At 45.6% G+C, this 26,311-nt stretch overlaps 1 protein-coding gene across 2 annotated transcripts in view; it reads left to right on the top strand.

Moving 5' to 3' along the window:
• The window catches only part of LOC128411020 (uncharacterized), a 77,998-nt gene that overhangs the window by 30,964 nt on the left and 20,723 nt on the right, over positions 1 to 26,311 (top strand). For both annotated transcript variants that reach the window (XM_053382958.1, XM_053382957.1), the window contains exon 4: positions 14,504 to 14,557. In XM_053382958.1, the coding sequence (XP_053238933.1) occupies positions 14,504 to 14,557 (54 nt within the window). The remainder of the gene's footprint in view (positions 1 to 14,503; positions 14,558 to 26,311) is intronic.

Below are 26,311 nucleotides of genomic sequence, written 5' to 3'. Positions count from 1 at the left end.
AACCTCACATAATGTCCTCATCCTCTCTCTTCTCAATTTGAACCCAATCATCATGCTTCGTAGCTGCTTTCCAGTTGGTTAAAAAACATTTCAGAGGACTACGTTAGCTTTCCCCAGACCCCATTTTTTTTCAGATACTCCGCTCCTAACCGGGCTTAAGATCCTTTCACACACCAACCACTACAGACTGTGACTTGGCGAACTCGCGTTGCTAAGAAATGCACAGCCCTGCAATCGCTCGGCCAAGGGGACGCTAAGCCCCGGCCCACACTTGACAATTCAGCCACTGGAGTATCTGACATGCAACATACAAAACACACCCTAATATGCAACACACAAAACACACCAAAATAATTTTCCCTCTGTTTCCCCTTTCCCCAACCTTACTGGCGGCACTCTACTGCCACCTCTGTTTCCCCTTTTCCCTTTTCCCGTCTGGCGGGGCGGCACCTTATTGCCACGGCCAGTTCCTTTGTTCCTTTTCTGGCGGCACTCTACTGCTCACAGCCAGACCCTTTATCCCTTTTCTGGCGGCATTCTACTGCTCACAGCCAGACCCTTTATCCCTTTTCTGGCGGCACTCTACTGCTCACAGCCAGACCCTTTATCCCTTTTCTGGCGGCACTCTACTGCTCACAGCCAGGGGAAGCTGATCAGGCTTCCTACCACGCCCTTTTAGGGCTTACCTGTTCCGCTGCGGACCCCTCCTTCGGCCGTCCTCTTTTCTCTCCCGACTGGGTGTCTCGGCTCAGGCACAGCGTGGCGATCTCCCCCTACGAACTGGCAGGGTGCGCGCTGGAGATTGCGAGCGCTGGTCCCGGTTGCTCACCCGGTCGAGTCTGGCCCCTCGGTCCACCTTTCGTGGGGTGGGGACCCATCCCGGACACGAGCCCCCAAAATGAAGCCTTAGATTAGCAGTACCCGGAGGTCCAGCGGTCCGCCAACCCCGTGGCCAGAGGGGAAAAACAATTCCAGAGACTTCTTGGTCAGAGAAAAGAGATTTATTGAGATCTGCGCAGAGGCAGCCAGTGGAGTCCTCTCCAAAGACTGGCTACGCCCAATTTCACATTTGCAAACTTTCTTATACCTTGAAAACACCCTTCCCTCCCCCAAGCTTCCCCAAAACCTTCTCCAATCAGCTGGCAAGTTTTAGCTTACTCCCTAATATGGCATATAGCTAGCTAAGCCCCCTCCCTCCCTTGTTTGTGTGCTCCTTGTCTCTTGCGTTTCTGCAGCTCCCTGCTAGCCGGCAGAAAGAGGAAGTAGCTCCCAGCTTGCAATTGCGGTTTTTTGCTAGCTGCTTAACCACAACTGCAGAAGTTAGCTTAGGTGCAGATAGTATTGAGATTAACCCTTTCAATTCCCTCCTCTTCTTTTGGACAACCTATCTCCTAGGTTCGTCCTGGTCTCTTGGGTTTATAATCCTGGGGGAGAACAATAAGGGCCATGATATTTTTTTTTTTTTTTTTTTTTTGCATCACACCTTGTAAGCATTGCACGAAGCAGGGTATACAGAGGCAAAGAAGCAGAAGGATTAACAGCGGCCCTGCTAATAATACCACAATATGCCTGAGCCAACTGTCATGAGGCAGCCAGGAATATAACCAACCCCATAGATCACCTCCTGTAGTTTTCAGCGGGTTCCTGGCTATCATTGTTTCCATGTGATCAATGGTGGCTGAAATGCTGACATTATTATCTGGGACATATCTATTTTATTGCTGAAGGGCCCACTGATACTCGTGCTCTATCAGCTGCCTTGCTTCTTGGGAGGTTGTGTCCCACCTCTCTGAGGAGGAGCCTATTATCTTAACCAATTTTCCCACCTGTCCTTGTGGATGCTTAATACTCTCATGATTTCTTCCCAACATACTGTATCCGAAAGGGGCTTCTCCCTCTACATATATTAACATATACCCACAGGAATATATATCCACCCTTGCAGAGGCCTGACACACGGAGTGACTATATTAAAAAGTTCTGGCCCCAATATCAAAAGTCCTGGCGGTGCCTCAGACTTTGCTGGGGAAAAAAAGTCTCTACGTTGGGGACGCTGCCCGCAGGCGTCCCTCCCATCCACTTGTCCAGCAGGGCGGTTGTCTGGCGCTCTTCTGGAGATGGTTAGCTTCAGAGGATCATCAGGATTTGGTGTAACTGTCCAATCTAAAATAGCCTTCTTCACTTAAGTGTGGTGGACCCAAGGGGTGAGGTCAGCAACTTCAACAGCAGTGGGCCTGGGTCCACCTGTTAAAAAAAAGAGAAAATCTCGGGAGAATAACTGCACATAATTATCAAACTGCACATTTTGACTAGCATGGGGGGTTATTGCAAAACTGAGTGGACAAAGGCTGGTCCATTGTCAGATCCTATTGACCTAGGTAGTCCATAGCGGGGAATGATCTTCTATAACAGGCACCTGGTTACCTCTGGAGGTAAGCAAACCTCTTTCCTTCCAGAAGGCTCCATGGGCATGTAAAGTCAGAAATGCATACTTGGAATCAGTATAAATGTTTATCCTTTGTCCCTTTGCCAAGCACAAGGCTCTGGTGAGCGCTGTTATTTATGCCAGCCGGGCCGACGTTCCAGGCGGGAGTGGCTGCACTTCGATCACTTGGTCTTCCAAGGCTACCACTGCATAGCCTGCCTTCCGCTGTCCAGCCTTAACAAAGCTGCTTCCATCCACAAACCATGAAGGCCAATGGGGGTTTGCCTCATCTTTGAGGTCAGGCCTGCTAAAATATTCTCCATCCATTACTTCAATGCAATCGTGCATCCGCTCCTCACCTTCTCCTACTGTCAACAGGGTAGCTGGGTTGAGGGCGGTGGTGACCTGAAACTTCAAACGCGGATGCAGCAGTAACATCTGGCACTTTCTCATCTTCGCTTGGGAGAGAAAATAGGTACCCTTCATATCAAGCAGAGCTGGGGCTGCATGCGGGGTCACACAAATGGTGTCTTGGCCAAAAATAAATTTGTCTGCTTTGTTCAGTAGGGTGGCTACTGCCACAACTGTTCTCATACACGGCGGTAAACCTTGCTCTGTAGGCGTCAGGCGCTCAGATAGGTATGCCACTGGCTGTTGCCAGCTTCCCAATTTTTGGCACAAAACCCCTTTCGCCGTCCCTTGGTCCTCATCCACGAATAGAATAAAGGGTTTCTCAGGATTTGGGATGCCAAGCGCTGGGGCTTGCTGCAGTGCCCTCTTCAAATCCACGAAGGCTTGCTGTTGTTCTGTGCCTCAAACAAAGGGGTCTCTCTCAGTTCCTCTGGTTGACTCATGTAGAGGCTTGGCAATGATGCTGCAATTAGGTATCCATATCCTACAAAATCCTGCAGACCCCAGAAAGCCACGGAGTTCTTTGGTTCTGGTATCAGGATAATAGCCTGCTTCCTTTCTTCACTGGTAACAAAGGGGTCTTCCACTGTGATTGGCATTGCCTCAAGATCCTATGTTGGAGCAGTCGCTCTAGATGCACCCACACTCCTTCAGTCGCCCTTCGTGGGATGGGATACTTATTTACTGCAACAGGATTGACAAATGGCTTGGGCTTCATGATTATTGGTGGGATATTCTTTGCCATTCCTGGGGGGTTCACTTGTTCCAGAATACTGGCGGGGATGGGTCCCTCCTCTTCTTTTACCATCATGAGGCACCAGTACTCCCTCAGGGGTGCCTCCACAACCAGTTCCCCAAGTGACATAATGGACATTGTGGCTTCTCCCGATGGCTTTAAAAATAATTTGGGCTTGCAACTTTACCAACAAATCTCTTCCTAATAATAGAATAGGGCATTCTCTCTTCCAGTGCCCTTCCTGTCGGCAGATGGCGCACTGATTCCGTCCGAGACGGCTTCGCCCTCCTCCCCGGGCACTTCCTCTTTCCTGAGGGGTGGGTGTGGTAGCCTGTAATGCCATCAACTTCCTTGTTTGATACTTCTCCTTTTTCTCTGGGCCTCCTCATCTCTCTGATTGTAAGTGGTTTGAGCTATTTCCAACATCTATTCCAGCCCATGGCCGATGCACCCCTCAGGCTTCTGGATTTTTTCTTTTGGCGAATATCGGACGCTGCCTGAGCTACAAAGGCAGCCTTTATAATGGGGCGTTGGCAATATCATCTGGGTTCTCCTCAAAGGTAGGGTTCTAATTTCTCCAATTGCACACATCAGCACTTGAAAAAGGCACATGTTGGACTGTATAAGTGCATGGTGGTGCTTCCCCACCCTGTCCTGGGGGGGGGGCCTGGTGGGTCATACACTCTGCGTAGAGGCATCATTGCAGTCCCACCCTTTTTCTGTGCCTTATGGGACTTATGGAGGGACGCCCTGGTTGCTGCTTCTATTCATTTCTTCTGCCATTTCTTCCCTTGTGTTGGGAAACATCCTGCTGCTGCCAACAAATGGGAACTAACATCCACTTCTTTCACATAGGGTTGTACATACTGTTGCAATCTCAATGTCCACCTTTTTTCCTTTCTTTGCTAACTCAATTAGTCCCTTCATAAACTCCTCATCATTCTCTTCCTCTTTGCTCTCTAATTCATCAACCTTGGAGGGTTCAGGCTGAGGGCCGGCTCCTCCCTGGTCCTGGGGCCCTGGGCCTGGGGGATTCGCTAGAGGGGCAGCTGGTGGAGCATAGGGTGGCGGCGGTTTAATGACTTCCCCCTCTTCTCCTTCCTCTCCTTCCTCTCCTTCCGGCTCTGATATCACCGGGGGCTTTTCTGACTTCCCTGCCGGTCAGACTGCACAAATTGTATTTTGTGGGGCGTCGCCTCGGCAGGCTTTCAGCCACGGTGGATTCTTTTCCACATTGATTTTCCAGGTAGAAATATAAGGGATCTGGTCTGGGTGGACGTTCAAGATATTTTGATATAGTGGGTTGATTAGTTGCAAATTAAATCTGCCCTCCGAGGGCTAATTAGTTCCTTGGGTGGGCCAATCAACCTCACATAATGTCCTCATCCTCTCTCTTCTCAATTTGAACCCAATCATCATGCTTCGTAGCTGCTTTCCAGTTGGTTAAAAAACATTTCAGAGGACTACGTTAGCTTTCCCCAGACCCCATTTTTTTTCAGATACTCCGCTCCTAACCGGGCTTAAGATCCTTTCACACACCAACCACTACAGACTGTGACTTGGCGAACTCGCGTTGCTAAGAAATGCACAGCCCTGCAATCGCTCGGCCAAGGGGACGCTAAGCCCCGGCCCACACTTGACAATTCAGCCACTGGAGTATCTGACATGCAACATACAAAACACACCCTAATATGCAACACACAAAACACACCAAAATAATTTTCCCTCTGTTTCCCCTTTCCCCAACCTTACTGGCGGCACTCTACTGCCACCTCTGTTTCCCCTTTTCCCTTTTCCCGTCTGGCGGGGCGGCACCTTATTGCCACGGCCAGTTCCTTTGTTCCTTTTCTGGCGGCACTCTACTGCTCACAGCCAGACCCTTTATCCCTTTTCTGGCGGCATTCTACTGCTCACAGCCAGACCCTTTATCCCTTTTCTGGCGGCACTCTACTGCTCACAGCCAGACCCTTTATCCCTTTTCTGGCGGCACTCTACTGCTCACGGCCAGGGGAAGCTGATCAGGCTTCCTACCACGCCCTTTTAGGGCTTACCTGTTCCGCTGCGGACCCCTCCTTCGGCCGTCCTCTTTTCTCTCCCGACTGGGTGTCTCGGCTCAGGCACAGCGTGGCGATCTCCCCCTACGAACTGGCAGGGTGCGCGCTGGAGATTGCGAGCGCTGGTCCCGGTTGCTCACCCGGTCGAGTCTGGCCCCTCGGTCCACCTTTCGTGGGGTGGGGACCCATCCCGGACACGAGCCCCCAAAATGAAGCCTTAGATTAGCAGTACCCGGAGGTCCAGCGGTCCGCCAACCCCGTGGCCAGAGGGGAAAAACAATTCCAGAGACTTCTTGGTCAGAGAAAAGAGATTTATTGAGATCTGCGCAGAGGCAGCCAGTGGAGTCCTCTCCAAAGACTGGCTACGCCCAATTTCACATTTGCAAACTTTCTTATACCTTGAAAACACCCTTCCCTCCCCCAAGCTTCCCCAAAACCTTCTCCAATCAGCTGGCAAGTTTTAGCTTACTCCCTAATATGGCATATAGCTAGCTAAGCCCCCTCCCTCCCTTGTTTGTGTGCTCCTTGTCTCTTGCGTTTCTGCAGCTCCCTGCTAGCCGGCAGAAAGAGGAAGTAGCTCCCAGCTTGCAATTGCGGTTTTTTGCTAGCTGCTTAACCACAACTGCAGAAGTTAGCTTAGGTGCAGATAGTATTGAGATTAACCCTTTCATAATGATCCTACATGGTGTGTGACTTTGAAAGCATTTTTTTCCCAGTTGGTTCTCCTACATCTTAAATACACAGCAAAAGGAAATTCTTGCAAAACCATTACAGATGGAAGAAATTAAGAATGCCGTTTATATAATGAAGATTGGGAAAGTGCAGGGGCCAAATGTCAGGTTCAAAGCATGATGCATATATTTCTGTTTCTCCTAAATCTTGTAAAGATCATACTCTCTGGGTAAATTATAAGCCAGTTAATTAATGTAGATGCTAAGATGCTAACAGTGAATTTGGCAAATGGAGTTGAAGCAGTGATAACAGCAGGATGTTAGGCGGTGTATGTCAGAATCCACATACATGTCCACCATGCACATGAATCCAACCTACACCCTGAGAAGAATGGAAATGCGTTGGAACTGGTGCCCATTTAAAATAAATGCACCCCAATTCACCTTCATAGCCGGTAAAGAACACGTCACACCAGGAAGTAGGAAAGATTGGTTTATTGCTCAGATGAGAAAAAGAGAGCATATGTGCTAATTTGGGCAGCAAGTTGATTTGCATTGAGTAGAAAGCAATGTGCCTAAAACCTGCCCAGATCTGAGGGACTTGGAGATACCGCAACCCTAGGCAGTGTGCACCATGCTGTTGCACACAAGAATTTGTGGATAAGAACATAAGAAGAGCTCTGCTGGATCAGACCAAAAGTCCAGCATCCTGTTCTCGCAGTGGCCAACCAGATGATTATGGGAAGCCCCCAAGCAGGACCTGAGCGCAATCCCCACTTGTGAGTCTCGGCCACTGGCTCCAGCCGTGGACGCAGAACATAGCCATTGTGGCTAATGGCTATAGATAGCCTTGAATTTGTCACCTTCTCATTTAATGACATTCATGTCGGTGGATTAGCTTCATTGGATGACCCTGAGTTCCGAACGTCTCCCTGCCCGCTCTATCATGTTCCCACTTGTCTGTTTTCTAAACTGAAAAGCTGCAAGAGTTGTTTATTGGCTCTTCCCCCTCACCTCTGTTGAAACACACACACACACAGTGTCTCCCTTAGACACTGACCCAAAGGCCAGATGCTGGGGGAAGAGGCTGCTGCTTGATGAGCTCCATTCAAGAGCGAGTAAAGGGATCCCAGCAGCTGTTTCCTCTCTCCCTCCCCCCCCCCTCTCTCTCTAAAAAAGCAGCATTTTGTCTTGCTTTCAGAGTCCCACGCTTGAAACTGCCATGCAGGTGTTTCTCTCTCTCCCCATCGCCTAGGCCTCTGGTGTCCACCTGGAGTTTGAGATGCCAGCCAGGAGTGGGAGCTGGACCCTTGCCCTTGAGTGACAAAATAATTGCTTTCTCATCCAGGGGAATTTCAAAACAAGCCCGTGGTTTTGTGGCAAGGAGAAAAAAATAGTGTAAACCTGATGACCTTTTCTCCCGATGATAGTACTGGCATTTTTGTAAGGGGAAATCTGCTTCCGACTCTTCAGAATCTCACCAAATTAATACTGAGGGAGGTGGTTTTTTTATTTACATTGAACAGCTATAGAAAATACATGCCAACGTCAAGTTTCTTCGATTCTGTGTAATCACCTGCCTTTCCACTATATGTGTGTACACACTACATATATAGACTACATACACACACACAACAATTTTTAATGTGCTGTAAGCCACCCAGAGTGGCTGGGGAAACCCAGCCAGATGGGAGGGTATAAATAATGAATGAATTTATTAATACGGTCACAGACCAGCGTCAACACACACAATATCACAGATCATAAAAAATATCAGAAATACAAGGGACAATATGAATGTAGCAAGGATTTAAATATAAAAATTAAAATTAATTGTTAGCATGCCCCCTGTAATTAGCAATTAGGGGTTTATGCATTATGGGATACCACTTGCTTCCTGCGATTGATTGCAGACGCACAGAATTTAGCTACATTTAGTGTAGTCTTGGGATTCTTGTTCTATAGCAGTAGTTTTAAACTATGGTATTCCTAGAGAGTTCCAGAAAGACATCTACTTCTGCTTCATTGACTATGCAAAAGCCTTTGACTGTGTCGACCACAGCAAACTATGGCAAGTTCTTAAAGAAATGGGAGTGCCTGATCACCTCATCTGTCTCCTGAGAAACCTCTATGTGGGACAAGAAGCTACAGTTAGAACTGGATATGGAACAACTGATTGGTTCAAAATTGGGAAAGGAGTACGACAAGGCTGTATTTTATCTCCCTGCTTATTTAATTTATATGCAGAATACATCATGCGAAAGGCTGGGCTGGATGAATCCCAAGCTGGAATTAAGATTGCCGGAAGAAATATCAACAACCTCAGATATGCAGATGACACAACCTTGATGGCAGAAAGTGAGGAGGAACTAAAGAACCTTTTAATGAAAGTGAAAGAGGAGAGCGCAAAATATGGTCTGAGGCTCAACATCAAAAAAACGAAGATCATGGCCACTGGTCCCATCACCTCCTGGCAAATAGAAGGGGAAGAAATGGAGGCAGTGAGAGATTTTACTTTCTTGGGCTCCATGATCACTGCAGATGGTGACAGCAGCCACGAAATTAAAAGACGCCTGCTTCTTGGGAGAAGGGCAATGACAGGCCTAGACAGCATCTTGAGAAGTAGAGATGTCACCTTGCCAACAAAGGTCCGTATAGTTAAAGCCATGGTTTTCCCAGTAGTGATGTATGGAAGTGAGAGCTGGACCATAAAGAAGGCTGATCGCCGAAGAATTGATGCCTTTGAATTATGGTGCTGGAGAAGACTCTTGAGAGTCCCATGGACTGCAAGAAGATCAAACGCATCCATTCTTAAGGAAATCAGCCCTGAGTGCTCACTGGAAGGACAGATCGTGAAGCTGAGGCTCCAGTACTTTGGCCACCTCATGAGAAGAGAAGACTCCCTGGAGAAGACACTGATGCTGGGAAAGATGGAGGGCACAAGGAGAAGGGGGCGACAGAGGACGAGATGGTTGGACAGTGTTCTCGAAGCTACAAACATGAGTCTGTCCAAACTGCGGGAGGCAGTGAAAGACAGAGGTGCCTGGCGTGCTCTGGTCCATGGGGTCACGAAGAGTCGGACACGACTAAACGACTAAACAACAACAACATTCCGATTCTTTCCTGGACTTTTGCAAAACAGGTGTAATAAAAGTCAAACGTATATCCTCATAAAGACAACAACGTAATAGAACATGTGAAGCAGTTTCAACTTCCAACGAGCCACAAGGACAGACCCGTGCTGTATATGGTTTACCCTCAAATCTGCCCTGAAGTAAGGCAGAGGGGAGAACGTTAAATCTGGCGAGGGTAAAAGACCGTCTGTATTTGGGTACCTGAAGACCTGACAGATAGTTAGCTGGAGAGAAACCTCTCCCCTGGTCCCTTATTGCTGGATGTTTGACCATTTCGCTCATGTGGCATTGTAATTCTACGTCCCAGATACGCTGGCGAATTGTAGTCCTAGCTTTCTCGAAGCCTGTCGCTATCAAGGTCTGCTGTGGGATCCCCAAACCTTTAAGCTTTTCCAGCAGTGTAGCTTTCCATCTGGATTGGTAGGTATCTAATAAGGTTAAAGGTGCCAGCCCAACTGGGAAGAAAATAAGCTTTAGCCAATAATGGATCTTCAATATCCATATCCGAGTACTGATAGGCATTTGTCCAACCTCCAAACGGACCGCTATGTTTGACATGCAGGAGGGGATCCCCAGCAGGCAGTGGAAAAACTTAGTTTGGAATGCCTCTAAGAGAGTAAGGTTTTTAAAGCTGCAGATCTGGGATCCATATAGCAATTGTGATAGTATTTTGGCAGCAAAGACCTGGGAGGCTGCCGGTATGTATTGGCCCCCTTTCCCATAAAAGAATCTTATTAACGCTTTGGTAGATCTTTCTGCATTTGCAATAGTATTATTAATCTGAAAGCACCAGGAGCCCCTTTCCTGGAAGGTTACACCCAGGTATTTAAAGGTTGCTACCTGTTCTATTGAGCGATTGTCTATTCTTCATTTGTGCCTCCTCCTTTTTTTAGAGAACACCATGACTTTCGATTTGTTGTAGTTAATTGTTAGTTGTTCAATACTGCAGTATTTGGTAAAGGATCTCAAAAGTTTTCTTAATCCAACACAAGAAAAAGAAATTAAAACTGTGTCATCCGCATATAAAAGGACCAGGAGGGGCGTACCAGCCAATTTGGGGGGATGGGCATTTTCTTTCTCCATATTTCCTACTAGCGAGTTGATATAAAAGTTAAATAAAGTAGGCGCAAGGACACACCCTTGCCTAACCCCCTGATGGATTTGGATTTCCTTGGATAGGTGGCCCTGTCGGTCACACCTTACCCGGATCCGTGTATTTTCATATAGACTGTGGATGAGATACAGTAGGCGTTTGTTTATATTTGCGTCACTTAGCTTTCCCCAAAGCCTGTCCCTCGGTATTAAGTCAAAAGCAGATTTGAAATCTATAAAGGCCACGTATAAGGAACCTCCTTTTCTTGATGAATATTTCTCCGCAAGATGTTGGAGAACAAGGCCCTGGTCTAAGGTTGACCGGTTTGCCCTAAAACCCGCCTGTGCTTCTGAAAGAATGTGGTTTTGTTCCAACCAGTCCACTAATTTATCGCATAGGTGGGCAGCGTACAATTTGCTAATGATACTTAGGAGGCTAATTGGCCTGTAATTAGCCGGATCTGATCGGCTCCCTTTCTTGAATAAAGGGATGATGATTGCTAATCCCCAGTCCTCGGGGATAGTGGCCGATTGATCTATGCTGGTAAATAGGGCAGCTAGCACAGGGGCCCACCATTCAACATTAGCCTTAAGGAGTTCCGGTGTAATGTTGTCTACGCCGGGTGCTTTTCCAGGTTTAAGGGATTGGATGAGCCTGTGGATCTCTTCAGTTGCTACTGGGGGCCATTCGGCGCCAATATCACTCGAAGCTGGGGGCATGGCCTGCAGATGTTGATTTGATGTATATAAAGATGGAAAGTAAGCCTCCCAAATCCCAACTGGTATAGTATAATCAATTTCAATCGGGGAGTCTTGCCAACTTTTCGCAACTATTTTCCAAAAAGTGGCTGAGTCTTTCCTTCGAGAGGCCTCTAATAAACGTTGCCACTCCCCCCTTTGGGCCTGAAGCTTTTTCTTTTTAATCAGATCTTTATATTTACGTTTGGCTTCGAACCATTCCGCAGGAAGCAAGGGTAAGTTCGCTGATTTGTAATTCCTGTACTTATCCAACAGAGAGCGCTTCATAGCAATACATTCCTGATCAAACCAAGGTTTGGATTTATTGAAGAATATGAAGAATAAAGATTGGCGCGATGTCTTTTTTTTTTTTGGGTCAGGTGGGGTTGCAAAAGTGAGATCAGCTCCTGGAACATGATTATTCTAGATTCGGAACATGGTGAGTTTAAGAGATTCTCTCTTCTCATGAGGAAAATGTCCGAGTATAGCCTTTCAGATGTTTCGGCATTCAGCGATAGACATATAGATATAAACACACACACAACAATTTTTAATGTGCTGTAAGCCACCCAGAGTGGCTGGGGAAACCCAGCCAGATGGGAGGGTATAAATAATAAAATTGTTGTTGTTGTTGTTGTTGTTTTATTTTATTTTATTACACTAGGGCCTCTGCCCTCCTCTCTGTGCCCACAAACCCCTCCTTTCGCTGAGCTTGCCCAGTAAATACCAGCTTGATGATACTTTTCACAGCAGCGCTGGAAACAAAGCCCGAGTTTGTTTTATACAGGCATTTCCAGGAAAATTATGTTCAGAGTTGGCTGGTTGCATGCATGGGTTGGGACAGCACTCCAACTGCTTGGCGTATTTTGCCTGGGAACCCCTTCTAGTCCTGGAAGCTCTGGGGACGAATTTAGCCCACAGGCTTGGAACTCAAGTTGGGATGAGGGGGAAGAAGCCACTGTGTTCTTGCTCCAGTGCCTTTCACATAAGTTTAATTTGCAAAAATCAGTAGGTGAAACATGGCACAGTATGGCAAGAGGGATTATCATGTGCCACTTGTACATACACATCAAGCTGCTGTTAAGGGCACAAGAGCCAGGGATGTATTAAGCTGGCAGCCCTGCTTGGGTCCAGGAGCAAGCTATGTTTTGGTGAGTTTGTGGAGAGAGGCTCCATTGGGTGATCAGGAGGTGGAGCTAACTGGTAGAGCGCATGTTTTGTGGTAGTAGTAAGTGGTTTACTGGAAACTGCCTCGTGAGCCATAATCTGTCATCTACCCTTCCCTGCCTTTTAGAACACTGCTAAGGTAATAACTTGATATAATTTTGAGAACTGATGGGCAAAGTTCCAAATGCTCGTTAATTTGGTTCACACTGATAATTGGTTTTGCAATGCAATATAGGATTCATACTGGGTGGTTCGCATTTCTGGCTGTCAGTGTTGTTGTTTTGGTTCGAGAAATCTTGCTTGATCAGACTTCTAATTAAAGAGACTTCTGAATGCTGAATTGCTTAAGTTTGAAGTAGAGTCTTTTGACAACTTGATGGTTTCTGGCTGTGGAGTTTTCTCTTGTGCTCAGCTCGCTTTGATCCTAATTGGGTAGGGATGTTTTGGGCGTGCCGCTTCTGAAGGATCTCATTTGTACTGGAGTGTTTTGCTGAACAGTACTAAACTGTTCTGTTTCATGCTGAAATGTTATGATGTCACTTTTGGAATAGGGCTGCCATTTTGTAATGGGCTCAGAATAAAACTGAAAAGGATATATATTCATTGTTTCTGTAATGCTACATTGAGCAGAGGCAACGTGTGGGTAAAAGACAGATGTAGGTTAACCTCTTAATAGCAGAGTTTGCGGTTTTGCTGGTCCCTTCTTGTATCTCTCGAGTTTCTTTTCTCTTTCTCATTATGGGATCAATATAACCACAAGCCCTGTATTTTACTCACACATTGCTGCACTGCAGAATCCGTGTCCATCGTTTTAAACACATCTCAGTTTCACTTGCAGCCCATTATGCTGTTCCAAAAGTTACATTAGAATACTTCACAATAGTGGAACTTGCAGTTCTGTTGGTCCCAAAGAATGAAAAAGACAAGATCACACTGCATTTAGGGTTCCACAGATCAAACAGACAAGTTCCCTACTCTAGGGAAGGAACAATCTGTGCCTCGAGTATCCATGGTGCTTGTTCAGCCCTATTTTAGGTTAAAAAATATCAGCATTTGCCCAAGTAAAATTCTCAGGGATTCTTTGGGAGAAACCAATACAGTTACCCTATATGTCAGTTTTTAATACACTTTTAAAATGTGTCGTGCCTCTGGGTGGTGGGCATTGAAGGTACAGATCAGGTGCTTTCCAGGCCCTGTGCATCACTTTTATGGGAGAAGCTGCATTTGTGAGCCTAGTACATGTCATGCGCCCTCAAAGTGTTGATGGACCACAACTTCCATTGGCCTCAGCCAGCATGGCTGATGGTCAGGGATAATGTGAGTTGTAATCAAGCAATTTCTGGAGAGTGCCATATTGACCCCTGCTTTATATATGCACAGAGATTGCATATTTTGGGGGATTGTCTTATTTTTGACTCTTTGAAGAACCCATCTTTATTCCAGTCCACCTCCAGATTATGAAAATGGAAATTGTAGCTTAATCTCTCATAAAGACACCACTGTTGGCTGGTAATGAAGGGACCTGTCTCTGGTGGCCTGCTGTTCCATAACTCTCTGTTAGGAGGTTTCTCAGAAACTCTCAAGCAAGGTTCTTAACCTTTGTGCCTCTTACAGTTAATGGCTAGGAGAAATTCAGCAAATGCATTCTCTCCCCAACTCACCCCCATCAGATTTAGCAGTGATGCAAGTTTGTCCTGTGGAATGACTGCCTGCCATGCAGTTGCTCTGAAAACAGGAACTTCCTTTAAGAGCAAAGTATTTAAGGGCTAGTTTGCTGTTGCAAAACTCATTAAAAAGCAGAATAAAATAGCCAGTGTGCCCCCACCAAGCCCCATAAGAAAGAGGGGGAGGATTTTTTAAAAGCCTTTGTTCTGATTGGATGCCACCACCTATTAATAGGAAGAAAACCCCATTTGGTACCATGGGTCTCAGTAGTGGTTCTTAAATGTTTGTTTGAACTTCCAACTCACTTTAGCACTCCAGCATTATTTAACACCCAAATTAATTGTGCAGCTCCACTGCTTATATCTTGCATATCTGCTCACTCTTACCCTATGATTCTGCTTCTTTTTCAGAAGATGCTGTTTAAGAAGAATTGTGGCACAAAGACGAGAATCATCAAAATTCGGGTAAGTGGCTATTGCTTGATAGTTCTCATTTTTGTCTTCTTCCTCCTGGGGTTGGGCAATGAAGTTTCCTTGCTTGTGGGATGGTAATATAGCAATGAACCTTCGTCTTGCATTCATCCTGATTTCCTTGCAGCATGCTTACACGTCTTTCACTTAACTCACACTTTTCATTATATTTCCATGACACTTTCCAAACTGCAAAATGTCTTGTGTATTTTAAAGTGGATTTGTTGTGCTCGGGTGATGGGGGCCATTCAATCCACTTCAGTTGTGCAAACCTAAAGTCCTGGCAGGCAGCTGAATCACTCCCACAAAACACTGGCAGGCTGGAGACATCCAAAATGTTGTGCCCCCCACCTGGGTCCACTTCTGGAATAGCAGAGAACTTCATCTTCAATGGGTTGCAGTTGCCTCAGAAGAACTTTCATGGTTTTTTCTCCAGAAAGGGGTTGTGTTTAGAGGCGAGGGTGAAGATCAGGTGAGGACTGCAGGCAGAGACGGAAACTAGACACTCCTCAACTTGAGCATCAGGGAGTTCATCTGTATATTCTGAGCCATGTGCAGGAATCCTGAAGTTTCTGATGCATGAATCATCATTGTCAGCCTTTCTCTGTCCAACAGAATTTTGTGAGAGATTGGGAGAAGGGAGCTGGGTTAAGGGCTGTGATGTATCTCTATGGAAGAAAGGGCTTGCCTGTACTTTCATATAATTTGGTTTCTTTCTTTTATCTATTAACCCTTTTGGCCCAACTAGGCCGAACATCTAGTAGTTATGAACCATGGAGGACCGCCAACAGAGACTTCCCCCAGGTCCGAAATGATTGGGCTGGGATATAAGGGATTAGGCAGTCTTTAAAATATTCTGGGCCCATGTTGTTAAAGTCCTTGTGAATACAAGAACCTTCAAACTGGCCCGGTAGAGTATAGGCAGCCACGGCAAGCATTTGAGCCCCAGAGCAATGTGCTGGTGATAGGCTGGCCCTGTCAACACTGTAACTGTAGTATGTTGCACCAAGTGAGGCTTCCAAATGAAGGTGCAAAGGTAGCCCCACATACCGTATTTTTCTCTCTATAAGACGCACCAGACCATAAGACGCACCTAGTTTTTGGAGGAGGGAAACAAGAAAAAAATATCCTGACTCTCAGAGGCCAGAACAACAAGAGGGATCACTGCGCAGCGAAAGCAGCGAACCCTCTTGCTGTTCTGGCTTCTGGGATGGCTGCGCAGCCTGCATTTGCTCCATAAGACGCACACACATTTCCCCTTACTTTTTAGGAGGGAAAAAGTGAGTCTTATAGAGCAAAAAATACGGTAGATCACATTGCATTGTGGTCACAAGTGCATGAATCACCACCGACAGGCTATCCCTGTCCAAGAATGGACATAGTTGGCACCCTAACTCTAGCTGATAAAACGCACTGCTAGCTATTGAGACTAGTGACAAAGAGGGAAGTACTGACTATAATTTTAAATGGAAGCGCAACACCTCTCATCGCAGCTAGGAAGAAGACTGTAACAAGGTGACCTGTGTGCCTGCTCAGTTTGTTCTGCTGACGCCTGACTGGCAACTTCCATGGCCCCAGCTGTCCCTTATTGTGGCTTTTTGCCTTTAACCCATACTTGCCTTTGACAGCCCTTCAAATGGAAGAACATGTGGCCACTCTATTACTATTATTGCCAGTTGGGAATAACATCTGAATATCCTTAGATGGTGCTTTGCATTAATCACAGCATTAGTGCTAATCATTTCATCGTTGGATGCATGCTTAATATGTAGATATGTGGTGTATACAATCAGTTACGCATTAGTTGTGCCCATTAGGAAGAACTGAAATAGATGATTATCACTTCATTCAGTAATAAGGATAACTGGTCATTGGTAGAGTATCTGATTCACATGCAGAGAAGGCCTCACATTCAATCCCTGACATCTCTAGGCTGGGGTAGGAATGTCCCCATTCTGAAACTTTGGAGAGCTGCTGACATCCAATGTGGACAATACTGAACTAGATGGACAAATCATCTGAACTGGTACCATGCAGCTTCCATTTCAGCCAAGCCACACTCACCTAGCTCAACTGAAATGGGGTTTGCAGCCACTGCTGATCAGCTGATTGACAGTGCCTCCCAAGTTCTGTGCACTGATCAGCAGGTCTTAGGAGGCTCCATCTGCGAGTGCTGATTGGCCTATTGTTGGTGCTTCGTGGGCTGTGCTTTTACCCGCAGAGTCTGACATAGAACCAAGCAGGCAAAAGTGGGTCACCTGGTGCTATTCTGATGTCAGGTGATTGGTAGGTGGGAGACCTTGCCCACCTGCCATGCTTGGCCTTCGAGGGGTGGGGGAGATAACTGTCCCCCCACCTGAACCAGTTCCTCACCCCTGTGGTAGAAGGAGGGATCTAATTCCAAAAATGGAGAGGAGGGGGTGGCAAGTGCCGGGTGGACATGTGGATGCTAGGGTGAGTTAGAGAGGGAAGTTGGGAAGCTAATACACATTTCTTCAAGGCAGTGTGGATACCTGCATGAGAGCAGGTAAGAAGGAAAGAAGAGAATAGCTGAGGAGCAGATAATTACTTAAAGTCCTTCACTGAAGCACAAAAGTGTCTTAAAAAAAAATAAGTACTAGATTGGGTTGGTCATGATGGCAAGAATATTTTCTGCAGCCCCTTCCACTTAACTAAAACAATAATTTGTTATAGAGGTAGCATTTTTGTGGCCAGCAATGCCACAGCAGAGCTGTGTTCTTGGAATGCTTCTTTCATCACATAATATCCTCCTATTATGATAAGGGCGGGGAAGCGAGAGCTAAGATGTGAAAGTAATCTTCTCCCATGCACTTTCCCAAGAGGAAGAGCATGAATGTTTGAAATGTGCTGGGAATCGATTTGGCAATAGATTATTTCCTGCACCTGGTGATTTTTGCTTCTTTTATCTTCTCAGTGTGTGGTACAGCCCTCCTTAAATTTTGTAAGCATTCTTCTTAGTAATTGACTCGCTTTTCAGAAAAGTTAACTTAAAATCCCATTTGCTACTTTGCAAAACATTCCCCTGGTTTTGCTGAGTTCTCCAGGCAAAAGATTTCAGCTGGGTAATTTATCATGGAGTTCTAGCCAGCATATACCTCCTGTTTATTGTGGGGGGTGGCAGTGGGCATCCCTTTCACAAATGGCACCAGAAAATAATTTCTTAACTCTGCATATGGACTGAAGCACAGAAATAAGGAAGATGATTGATATGACCTAACTCTCCAAGACAAATAAACAGGAAGTTTGTGGCTCATTTATGTAAATCTCATCTCTAAACAGCTTGTGGGCATAATCTGAGAGATCATAAAGCTGTAAAGTGGCTGATAACCACTAAGCAAATTAAAACAGTATAACTTAGTACACGATCTTTGGCAGTTTCAAAGGATCCTCTGAGAGGAAGTGATTATTATTTCTTTAAGAAACTTTCCAGTGCAGAATTCTAAATGGCCAACAGGTTAACAACAAAATAGCATTTCGTCTTTTTTATCTCTTGTTTAAAAACAACAGAGGTCCTTTTCCCAGCCCCTTGTTGCAGACACCAAGAACTGCAAATTATAGTGTTGATCCCACTTGATTTTTCCAAACTGAAGCATGTGTTTCATTGTTCTTTTTCCCCTGTAAAAAATAAAGTCCTTCCACACAGCAAAATATTACTCTGGTTTTGTGATCCCTTTGATCATACATATCTGATAGGTAAGATTTTTTGCTACTTTACCAACTCTTCTGGTGTGGTGCTATATTCAAAGAAATCAATCATATGCTTTATGTTTTAGATGTTTCACATAACACGCTATTCAATACCTTTCTACCTCTTGACATTCTAACCAAATATATATAGGTCTCTTTCCACACCCTTTCCAAAAAATTAGTGAGACTTTTTCTGCATGCAAAAGGGTATAGTACCATCTATGTAACATTTTCATAGTATTATTTTATCCAGAATGTATGCCAGTACAAATTCATTGGCCAGTACAAATTCACTACCCACATGTGGGAGAAAAAATAGTGTAGCAAGATGGGAGCTCTAGCCTTGTGCAGGAGGAAGGGAGAACAGGTGATGCCATTTTGAGTAATCCATAAAATTCCAGGTTTGAGCTGAAATAGCAAAGTTATTGGAAATGACCAAATGGATAAGGCAAGAGATGAGGAGGCTTGAAAGCAAGAACGAGAAGGATGCAAAATAGGAAGAGAAGCGCCATCTCCTTGATGGATTTCCTGAAAATAAGCCTAATCTCTGGTGAGAGTTGATGTAGATTATTGCAACTCACTTCATCTTCTGTGGATCCTGTTTTGTAGACCTGCACTCACTTTCAAGCTCTTCATTCTCACAGAATAGCAATCTGTTTCCTGCGGTTCCATGGGTTGCCTTTGCAAATGATAGTTCTTCTGCACCAGTTCTAAGTTCTTTCTGTTCGGAATAGAGAGCAACTTTAACTAAGCATGGAATCCTTAGTCCTCCAAACAAGCCAACTGGCTAAGTTAGATACGAGGCAGAGACTTCATGTACAAGAGCTGGAATGCTCTTGCTAACAGAGCCATCAGTATCAGATAGTGCTCCATGGAAGGGGCAAATATTTGGGTGTCCTTCTTTGCTCTTCCAAGTTTGAGGCTTATTTCTTCGTGGCTTATTTCTCCAGCAAGGTGGTAATTAGACTTTGATCATTTCATTACATGGGTGGAGGGTGGGAGTTGAATCTTGCCTTTTATTTTAATTTTGGCATTATCTGTCAGCCCAGAGGCTATTTGAAATTTGTCCCATTTGGGGCCTTGTTAACAATTAAATTAAATGTAGGAATAGAGTAAAAAAGTTAAGGTAGGAGTGGAAGCAGGAGATGTAGGTCAAATCAATGGCTCTCATTCATATATATGAATTTTGGGGGTCCCCCTCCCCAAAGACTGGGTTGCAGGGAGGTTACAGTTTTCCACACCATAGTCTGTCAACAGATCTCTTATATTTGCCTATCTTTCTGATGAGTGTGGGAACCTGGATCTCCTTTTCATTAATTCTTCTGCTGTACCTTTTGCCCACGATTCTCATCCTTGGCCTCTGCCAGGGAAGTGATTTATCCAGAGGCAAGGGCCTAGTGTCGCCATGTGTAGTCCCTGTGCCAACAGCCTTGGTTAGAGAAAGATGATAAAGATGCACTTTGTTCTTTTCAGTTTTGATTCTTTCTGCATGCATAATATTGCCTGTGTTGGGTTTGTTAGCTGTGAGCAACTGCAGTGCCTGGAGCCTAATGCAAATTGCAGGGTGTATACAGGGTGCTTGCATATATTCTCTCCCACCCCCCCCACCCCCTGCACATTTACTCCATAAGGCAGCCATTCATTCTGTGTATTGCAGATCCCGAGGCTAGCATCTGATTTGCATTAGACATAAAGGCTATAAAGTCTTACAAGCACATGTACCAGCAGTACCCGTTCAAAGCGACATGTGCCTGTGTTGGCAGAGTACTGGTGTTCCAAAGATGCCGTAGCTTAGTTGCAGAGGGCGCATGCTGATGGTCTGTATTTCAGCTCTCCAGGATCTTTTCCAGCCCTAACTGGAGATTAAGGGAGACGAACTACTGATCAAGGTCATTCTGCTGACTGGCAGCAGATTGCCAGCATTTCAACAGAAGTATTTCCCAGCCCTGCTTGGAGGTTCTGGAGATGGAAATGGGGACGATTTGCATGTGTTCTGCCACCGAGCAACAACTCTTCCATTACTGCCACTCCCTATAGATGGTTCAAAGCCAGATGGCTTGACTTGTTGTAAGGCAGCTTCCTATGTTCCTATGCTCTATATCCAAGGCAGCTCCATCTGGTACACCGGCTGAGACCCGACCTGCCTCTGCATTATCTCGCCAGGGTGGTACATGCCCTAGTTATCTCCTGCTTGGACTATTGCAGTGCACTCTGTGTGGATCTACATTTGAAGGTGGCTGGGAAACTACAACTAATCCAGAATGTGGCGGTTAGATTGGTGACTGGGAGTGGCCGCTGGGACTATTAACAGCCGTCTTAAAAGGACTACATTGGCTCCCAGAATAAATCAAAGTGTTGGTGCTGACCTTTAAAATTCTAAATGGCTTTGGCCCTGTACACCTGAAGGGGTGTCTTCAGCCCAAGACACGGAGATCCAGCTCCAAGGTCCTTCTGGTGGTTCCCTCATTGCAAGAGGTGAGGTTACCGGGAACCAGGCCGAGGGCCTTCTCGGTAGTGGCGCCCGCCCTGTGGAATGCCCTCCCAGCAGATGTCAAAGAGATAAACAACTATGTGATTTTTAAAAGACATCTGAAGGCAGTCCTGTTCAGGGGAATTTTTTTTTAGTGTTTGATGTTGTATTGTGTTTTTACTAAAAAAAAATTGTTGGGAGAAAGGAAGACAGAGAGAAAGACTGCAGCCCCAGTTGCATATGCAGCAAGTCTTTGAAGGGGAATTGATCAATTAAAAGCACAATAAGCTTAGGAACAAGGGACGCGGGTGGCGCTGTGGGTTAAACCACAGAGCCTAGGGCTTGCTGATCAGAAGGTCGGCGGTTTGAATCCCCGCGACGGGGTGAGCTCCCGTTGCTCGGTCCCTGCTCCTGCCAACCTAGCAGTTCGAAAGCACATCAAAGTGCAAGTAGATAAATAGGTACCGCTCCGGCGGGAAGGTAAACGGCGTTTTCGTGCACTGCTCTGGTTCGCCAGAAGCAGCTTAGTCATGCTGGCCACATGACCCAGAAGCTGTACGCCGGCTCCCTCGGTCAATAAAGCGAGATGAGCACTGCAACCCCAGAGTCGGTCACGACTGGACCTAATGGTTTGGGGTCCCTTTACCTTTTTAAGCTTAGGAACATTGAGTGGTGCTTTATGCTATTGGTCCATCTACCTCAGTACTGTCTCCTCTGACTGGCAGTGGCTTTCCAAGCTTTCAGGCAGGCGTCTCTCCCAGTATTACTTGAAGATGCTGAGGTTTGAACCCAGGGCCTTCTGCACACGAAGCTTATGCCCTGCCTCTGAGCTATGGCTCTTCCATATTGTTGTGCGTTCTACCAGTGCGGCAGTACCAAGAGCTTGCATTTTGAGAGCTCTATAAAGACTGGCCAGATGGAGAGACAAAATAAGCAAGGTCAGTGCTGTAGGGATGGTGTAGCCTATTTTCAGGAGCAATGTCCCCATTCCCCAAGTAAGGAAAAATCAGAAAGTGGATAGGCCACAGCCCTTCCCATTTCCATGCAAGTCAATGCATGAAAAATGGTTTATCAACAACCAGAGTAATTCATGACTAAATTACTTTTTTGAACGGTGTTCTTCACCTATACTGCTATGCTCTGTAGATAAGTAAACAGTTTTTATTGCATGTAAGCCTTCAAATGCTCAGCACATGCGGTTTATTTAGCTGAAACATGTAAAAAATGGCCTTTTGAAAAGCTTATTTTGCATCATAGCACAGTGGAAGTGCTTTATTAATGCAAGCACCATGCCAGAAAGAGGGCATTAGGGGTTGAATTGAGACTATCATGAGTTGGCGTCAGTGAGAACCCAGATCTGGCTAATTTCCTACTATGCCTGGTTATGTGCAACTGAGCATAATGCTTCTCTTTGAAGAGCTTTTCAAAGAAGCTTGAACATTGTCTGGTTGCCCCTTTGTACAGTTGCCAGTGGCCACCTGACAACTTTGTAAACACGCTTGTCCTTCTCTCCCCCCCACCCCCTTATAGCGAGGACACTGGTATGTTTACTTGACCTTTTCAGATGGCGCCACCCCCTAGCAACATTGCAGAAATACAAAGGGGGAGTTGAGCAGCAATTTGTTCTCTGCTTATGGCATTGGCTTCAACAATTTTCTAAAGGTGGCAGCCGGCGGAAAAAACACTGGGGTGTCAAACCCGAGAACAGAAAGACCTTGGGATGCTAAACTCTAGGATGAGCCAGAAGAGTTGGGTTGTAGCTTAAATATGCATGCCAATGTTTAGAAAGTGTTCAGATAAGGAATAAGTTGAAGGGCCACGATATCAGCAGGTACGCAGATTGCCCACGGGAAAGGGAGGCAAAGCACACTGTGGAACATTGAACAAGTCCAGCTGTGCAGTTTAGGGATGGAATAACTTTCAGCTTACTAGACCTGCTTCATACCTTCCCATTCCTCAGGCAAGCTCAGGGTGGAAGTTAAAACAATGAACATTCTAAGGAAACATTAACGACAATCCAGTAAAAGTAGTCATAAGACGCTAAAACAGCTATGGCAGAAGTTGTGTTGAGTACCAGTCAATGGATTGGGGGTTTCAGATACAGAAAAGTACTTAAAACGTAATTGCCTTGGCAGCATTTTCTCAATTTGTACAGTATTGGATTTTTGTTAATTTTTTGACTAGCTGATTATTATTATTAAAAAAGATCAACTGAAGTGTCTCTGAAGTCAGCAGTCTATATATTTTGATTGTTTTAGTACTTATAAAAACTACACCATCTTAAGAACATTCCTTCTTGCATTTGCGAGGATCGTCTCATCTCAGATTGTGCTTGCCACTACACATGTGTGCATCATCTGAGAGCAATGCTTTCTTTCAGACTATTTCCTCATGCACATGAGTTTCCAGAAATTGAATCTGCTTAAAATTAACTGATCTGAAACAGGTCGATTATAAATGGACAAGTACGTACATCAAGAGTAGTCATCACTTGTCAGCGCTCCCAGAACTGAAGGTGATAAGGCATACAAAAGTCACAGCATAAAAGCTCCCTCCTAATGACTCCCATTTATGCCATTTCCTGCAGGCTTTCATCTCATCCAGTTCTAGCTGCCTCACCTCAAAGAGGATAGTATAGAATTGGAAAAGGTTCAGAAAAGGGCAACCGAGATGATCGAGGAGGTGGAATGACTCCCCTGTGTAGAAAGGTGCCAGCATTTGGGACTTTTTAGAATAGAGAAAAACCAAGTAAGAGGTGACATGATAGCAGATTATAAAATTAAGCATGGCCTGGAGAAAATGGGAGAGAGAGAAGTCTCCACCCTCGTAACACTAGAATTTGTGGACGTTCAAAGAAGCTGATGGTTGGAAGATTCGGGACAGTTGAAAGAAAATACTTTTTCACGGACTGTATCTTTAAACAATGGAATTCAGTCCCCTGGTAAGCAGTGATTGCCACCAACCTAGATGGCTTTAACAGAGGATTAGACAAATTCACAGAGGAGAGGGCTGTCAGTGGCTACTAGCCATCATGGCTACTGTCGTCGTCCCGTTTTTGAGTAAGCAGGGGCTAGGACCCTCTGTGGAACACTGGCCTGAGAGCAGAATCCACATCCGAAATCAAGTCCATTCTGAGGGTTGGGCAGGCAGCAATCAGCATAATCAGGGAATCCAGAGGTCAGGGAATCCAGATGATCACAGAGCCAAGGGTCCAGTGGAAGAGCAGGATTTAGCAAGGTAGGGCCAGGAACCACAGGCATTGTTTCGAGCATTGATGACTGCTGGGAGCTCTGTTTAAGAAGGCCAGAGCCAGCTGGTTGTCATCAGTGCCTTCTCTGTGTCCTTGAAGGCTGATCAGCTGCAGGTGGTATCAGTTTGCCTTCTCCAGGCTTCTGTTCAGCAGGCAAAGCTGACCCATGGCAGCAGTAATGTTCCTGAATACTAGCTGCTGGAAGCCACAGGAGAGGAATGTGCAGTTCTGCTTGAATTCTGCTTTCAGGTCTCCCACAGGCGTCTGGTTGGCCAATGTGAGAACAGGATGCTGGACTAGATGGGCCATTGGTCCAACCCAGCAGGCTTTTCTTGCGTACTTATATTGCACATCCAGGACAAACCTGCTGAGCTGATGCTCAGAGTGTTCGAGTTTTACCTTATCTCGTGCATAGGGAGCCCATGTGGCCCTACAGATGTTGCTGGACATGCCAGCCATGGGCAGATGGGAATTCAGAGCCTATAACAGGGTTTCCCAAACTTGGGTTGACAGCTGTTTTTGGACTACAGTTCCCATCATCCCTGACCACTAGCTAGGGATGATGGGAGCTGTACTCCAAAAGCAGCTGGAGACCTAAGTTCGGGAAACCCTGGTCTTCAATATCAGAATGAGCACAGGTTCCTTATCCCTGCCATACTGTGTTTTTCTGCTGTTTCACCAATAGTTTCACTGTTTTGTTTTATTTTATTTTTTACTATTTAAGCTAGCCAGTTATTTGAAGGCACCTGCTTCAGTTTTGAAAAATAAATTAAGAGGAAGCTTTGTTTATCAGTGATTAGTGCAGAGGTGCAAATGACAGAAAGAAGCAACAAAGAGCCTGTAAAGGAATTTGACTTTTGTTTTAATAAGGAGCTGAGATTCTCTGTATTCCAGTTCAAGAAAACCTTGGCATGGCCACATAATGGCACCCAACTCTTTAGATTCTACAGAAGATATTCTGGACCAGCAATGGCTGTTGTTGACATTTTTATTAAAAGAAAGGGAATTGGTTCAATCTTCGTGGAAATTTCAAAAATGCTTTGAGTATTGCTTCACTAATACCCTCAATGTGATGAAGAAATGTTAAGAGTTGTATGTGCAACTGATCCGTTCTCTACGGCTGCAGTCTTGCATAGACTTAATGTGGGCCACAATCTTATTCATTCGTGTTACCTTGGAAATAAGTCCTGAGTTAAATGGGACTTTCACATAAGACAATGCCCACTTGATAATGACCAACTTGTGGTTTTGATTTTAATAGTCACAGTGAGAATAGTATTTGCAAGACATTGGGGAAAAGGCAGCTAAACCCTCTAAAAACTGAATGGGCTACCAAAGGTTTGGGAGGTACTACAAGCGGTGGACTTGACAGCATACAAAACTTTCCAAATGTGGTTGTGAAAGGCTGAATAAAAAAATGGGACACTTTGTACAGAGACGCCTTAATAGGAAAGAACTTGAGCAGGGAGAAAATTGGCATTGTTTTACTTTCTTTTTGAACTTTAAAAGTAGTATGTATATGTAAATAAACAGCTGTTAGTTTTGTACGGCGTTGCTTTGAAATACTGGCTTTCTAAAAAAAATAAACTGGTTGTTGCTTAGACTTTGTGGTCCTTCACACAGTTTGGCATTCCGAGCTCCTTGTTCCCTTCTGCATCTAGCACAAATCCCTGGTTCTTACATTAAAACCTATAGTCTTGCTCCTTGTTTTCATTTTTATATCCCTGCTAATTTCCGTATTTTTCACCCTATAGGGTGCACTGGCCCATAGGACGCACCTCCTTTTTGGGGGGGGGAAATGAATAAAAAAAATTATTTCCCCCGGCCCCCAGAACAGCCTGCTATCCACAAGCCTTGCGAGCCCGGCGGCAACTCCTGCCGGGCTCGCAAGGCTTGCGGACACCTGCTCGAAGCACAGGACGCCCTCCGGAGGGCGCCCTGTGCTTCGGGCTGCAGGCTGCTGCCCGCAAGCCTTGCGAGCCCGCGGGAACTCCCGCCGGGCGCGCAAGGCTTGCGGATAGCTTCCTGAAGCCTGTAGAGCGAGAGGGGTCAGTGCGCACCGACCCCTCTCGCTCTCCAGGCTTCAGCGAAAGCCTGCATTTGCCCCATAGGATGCACACACATTTCCCCTTCATTTTTGGAGGGGAAAAAGTGCGTCCTATACGGCGAAAAATACGGTACATTCATTCTTCCAACTCCTATTTCATTAATAATAATTTTATTGTACCTGTTGCAAGTGCTGCAGCATGTGTCATTTGGTTTGTAATTTAAGAATTAATTCTACTAGTGTCAAAGTTCTGCTAGCCTAGGGGGTGACAGG

The sequence above is a fragment of the Podarcis raffonei genome, chromosome 3 (genome assembly GCF_027172205.1).
Source record: "Podarcis raffonei isolate rPodRaf1 chromosome 3, rPodRaf1.pri, whole genome shotgun sequence".
Lineage (NCBI taxonomy): Eukaryota > Metazoa > Chordata > Lepidosauria > Squamata > Lacertidae > Podarcis > Podarcis raffonei.
This window is presented reverse-complemented; position numbering and strand designations above follow the sequence as displayed.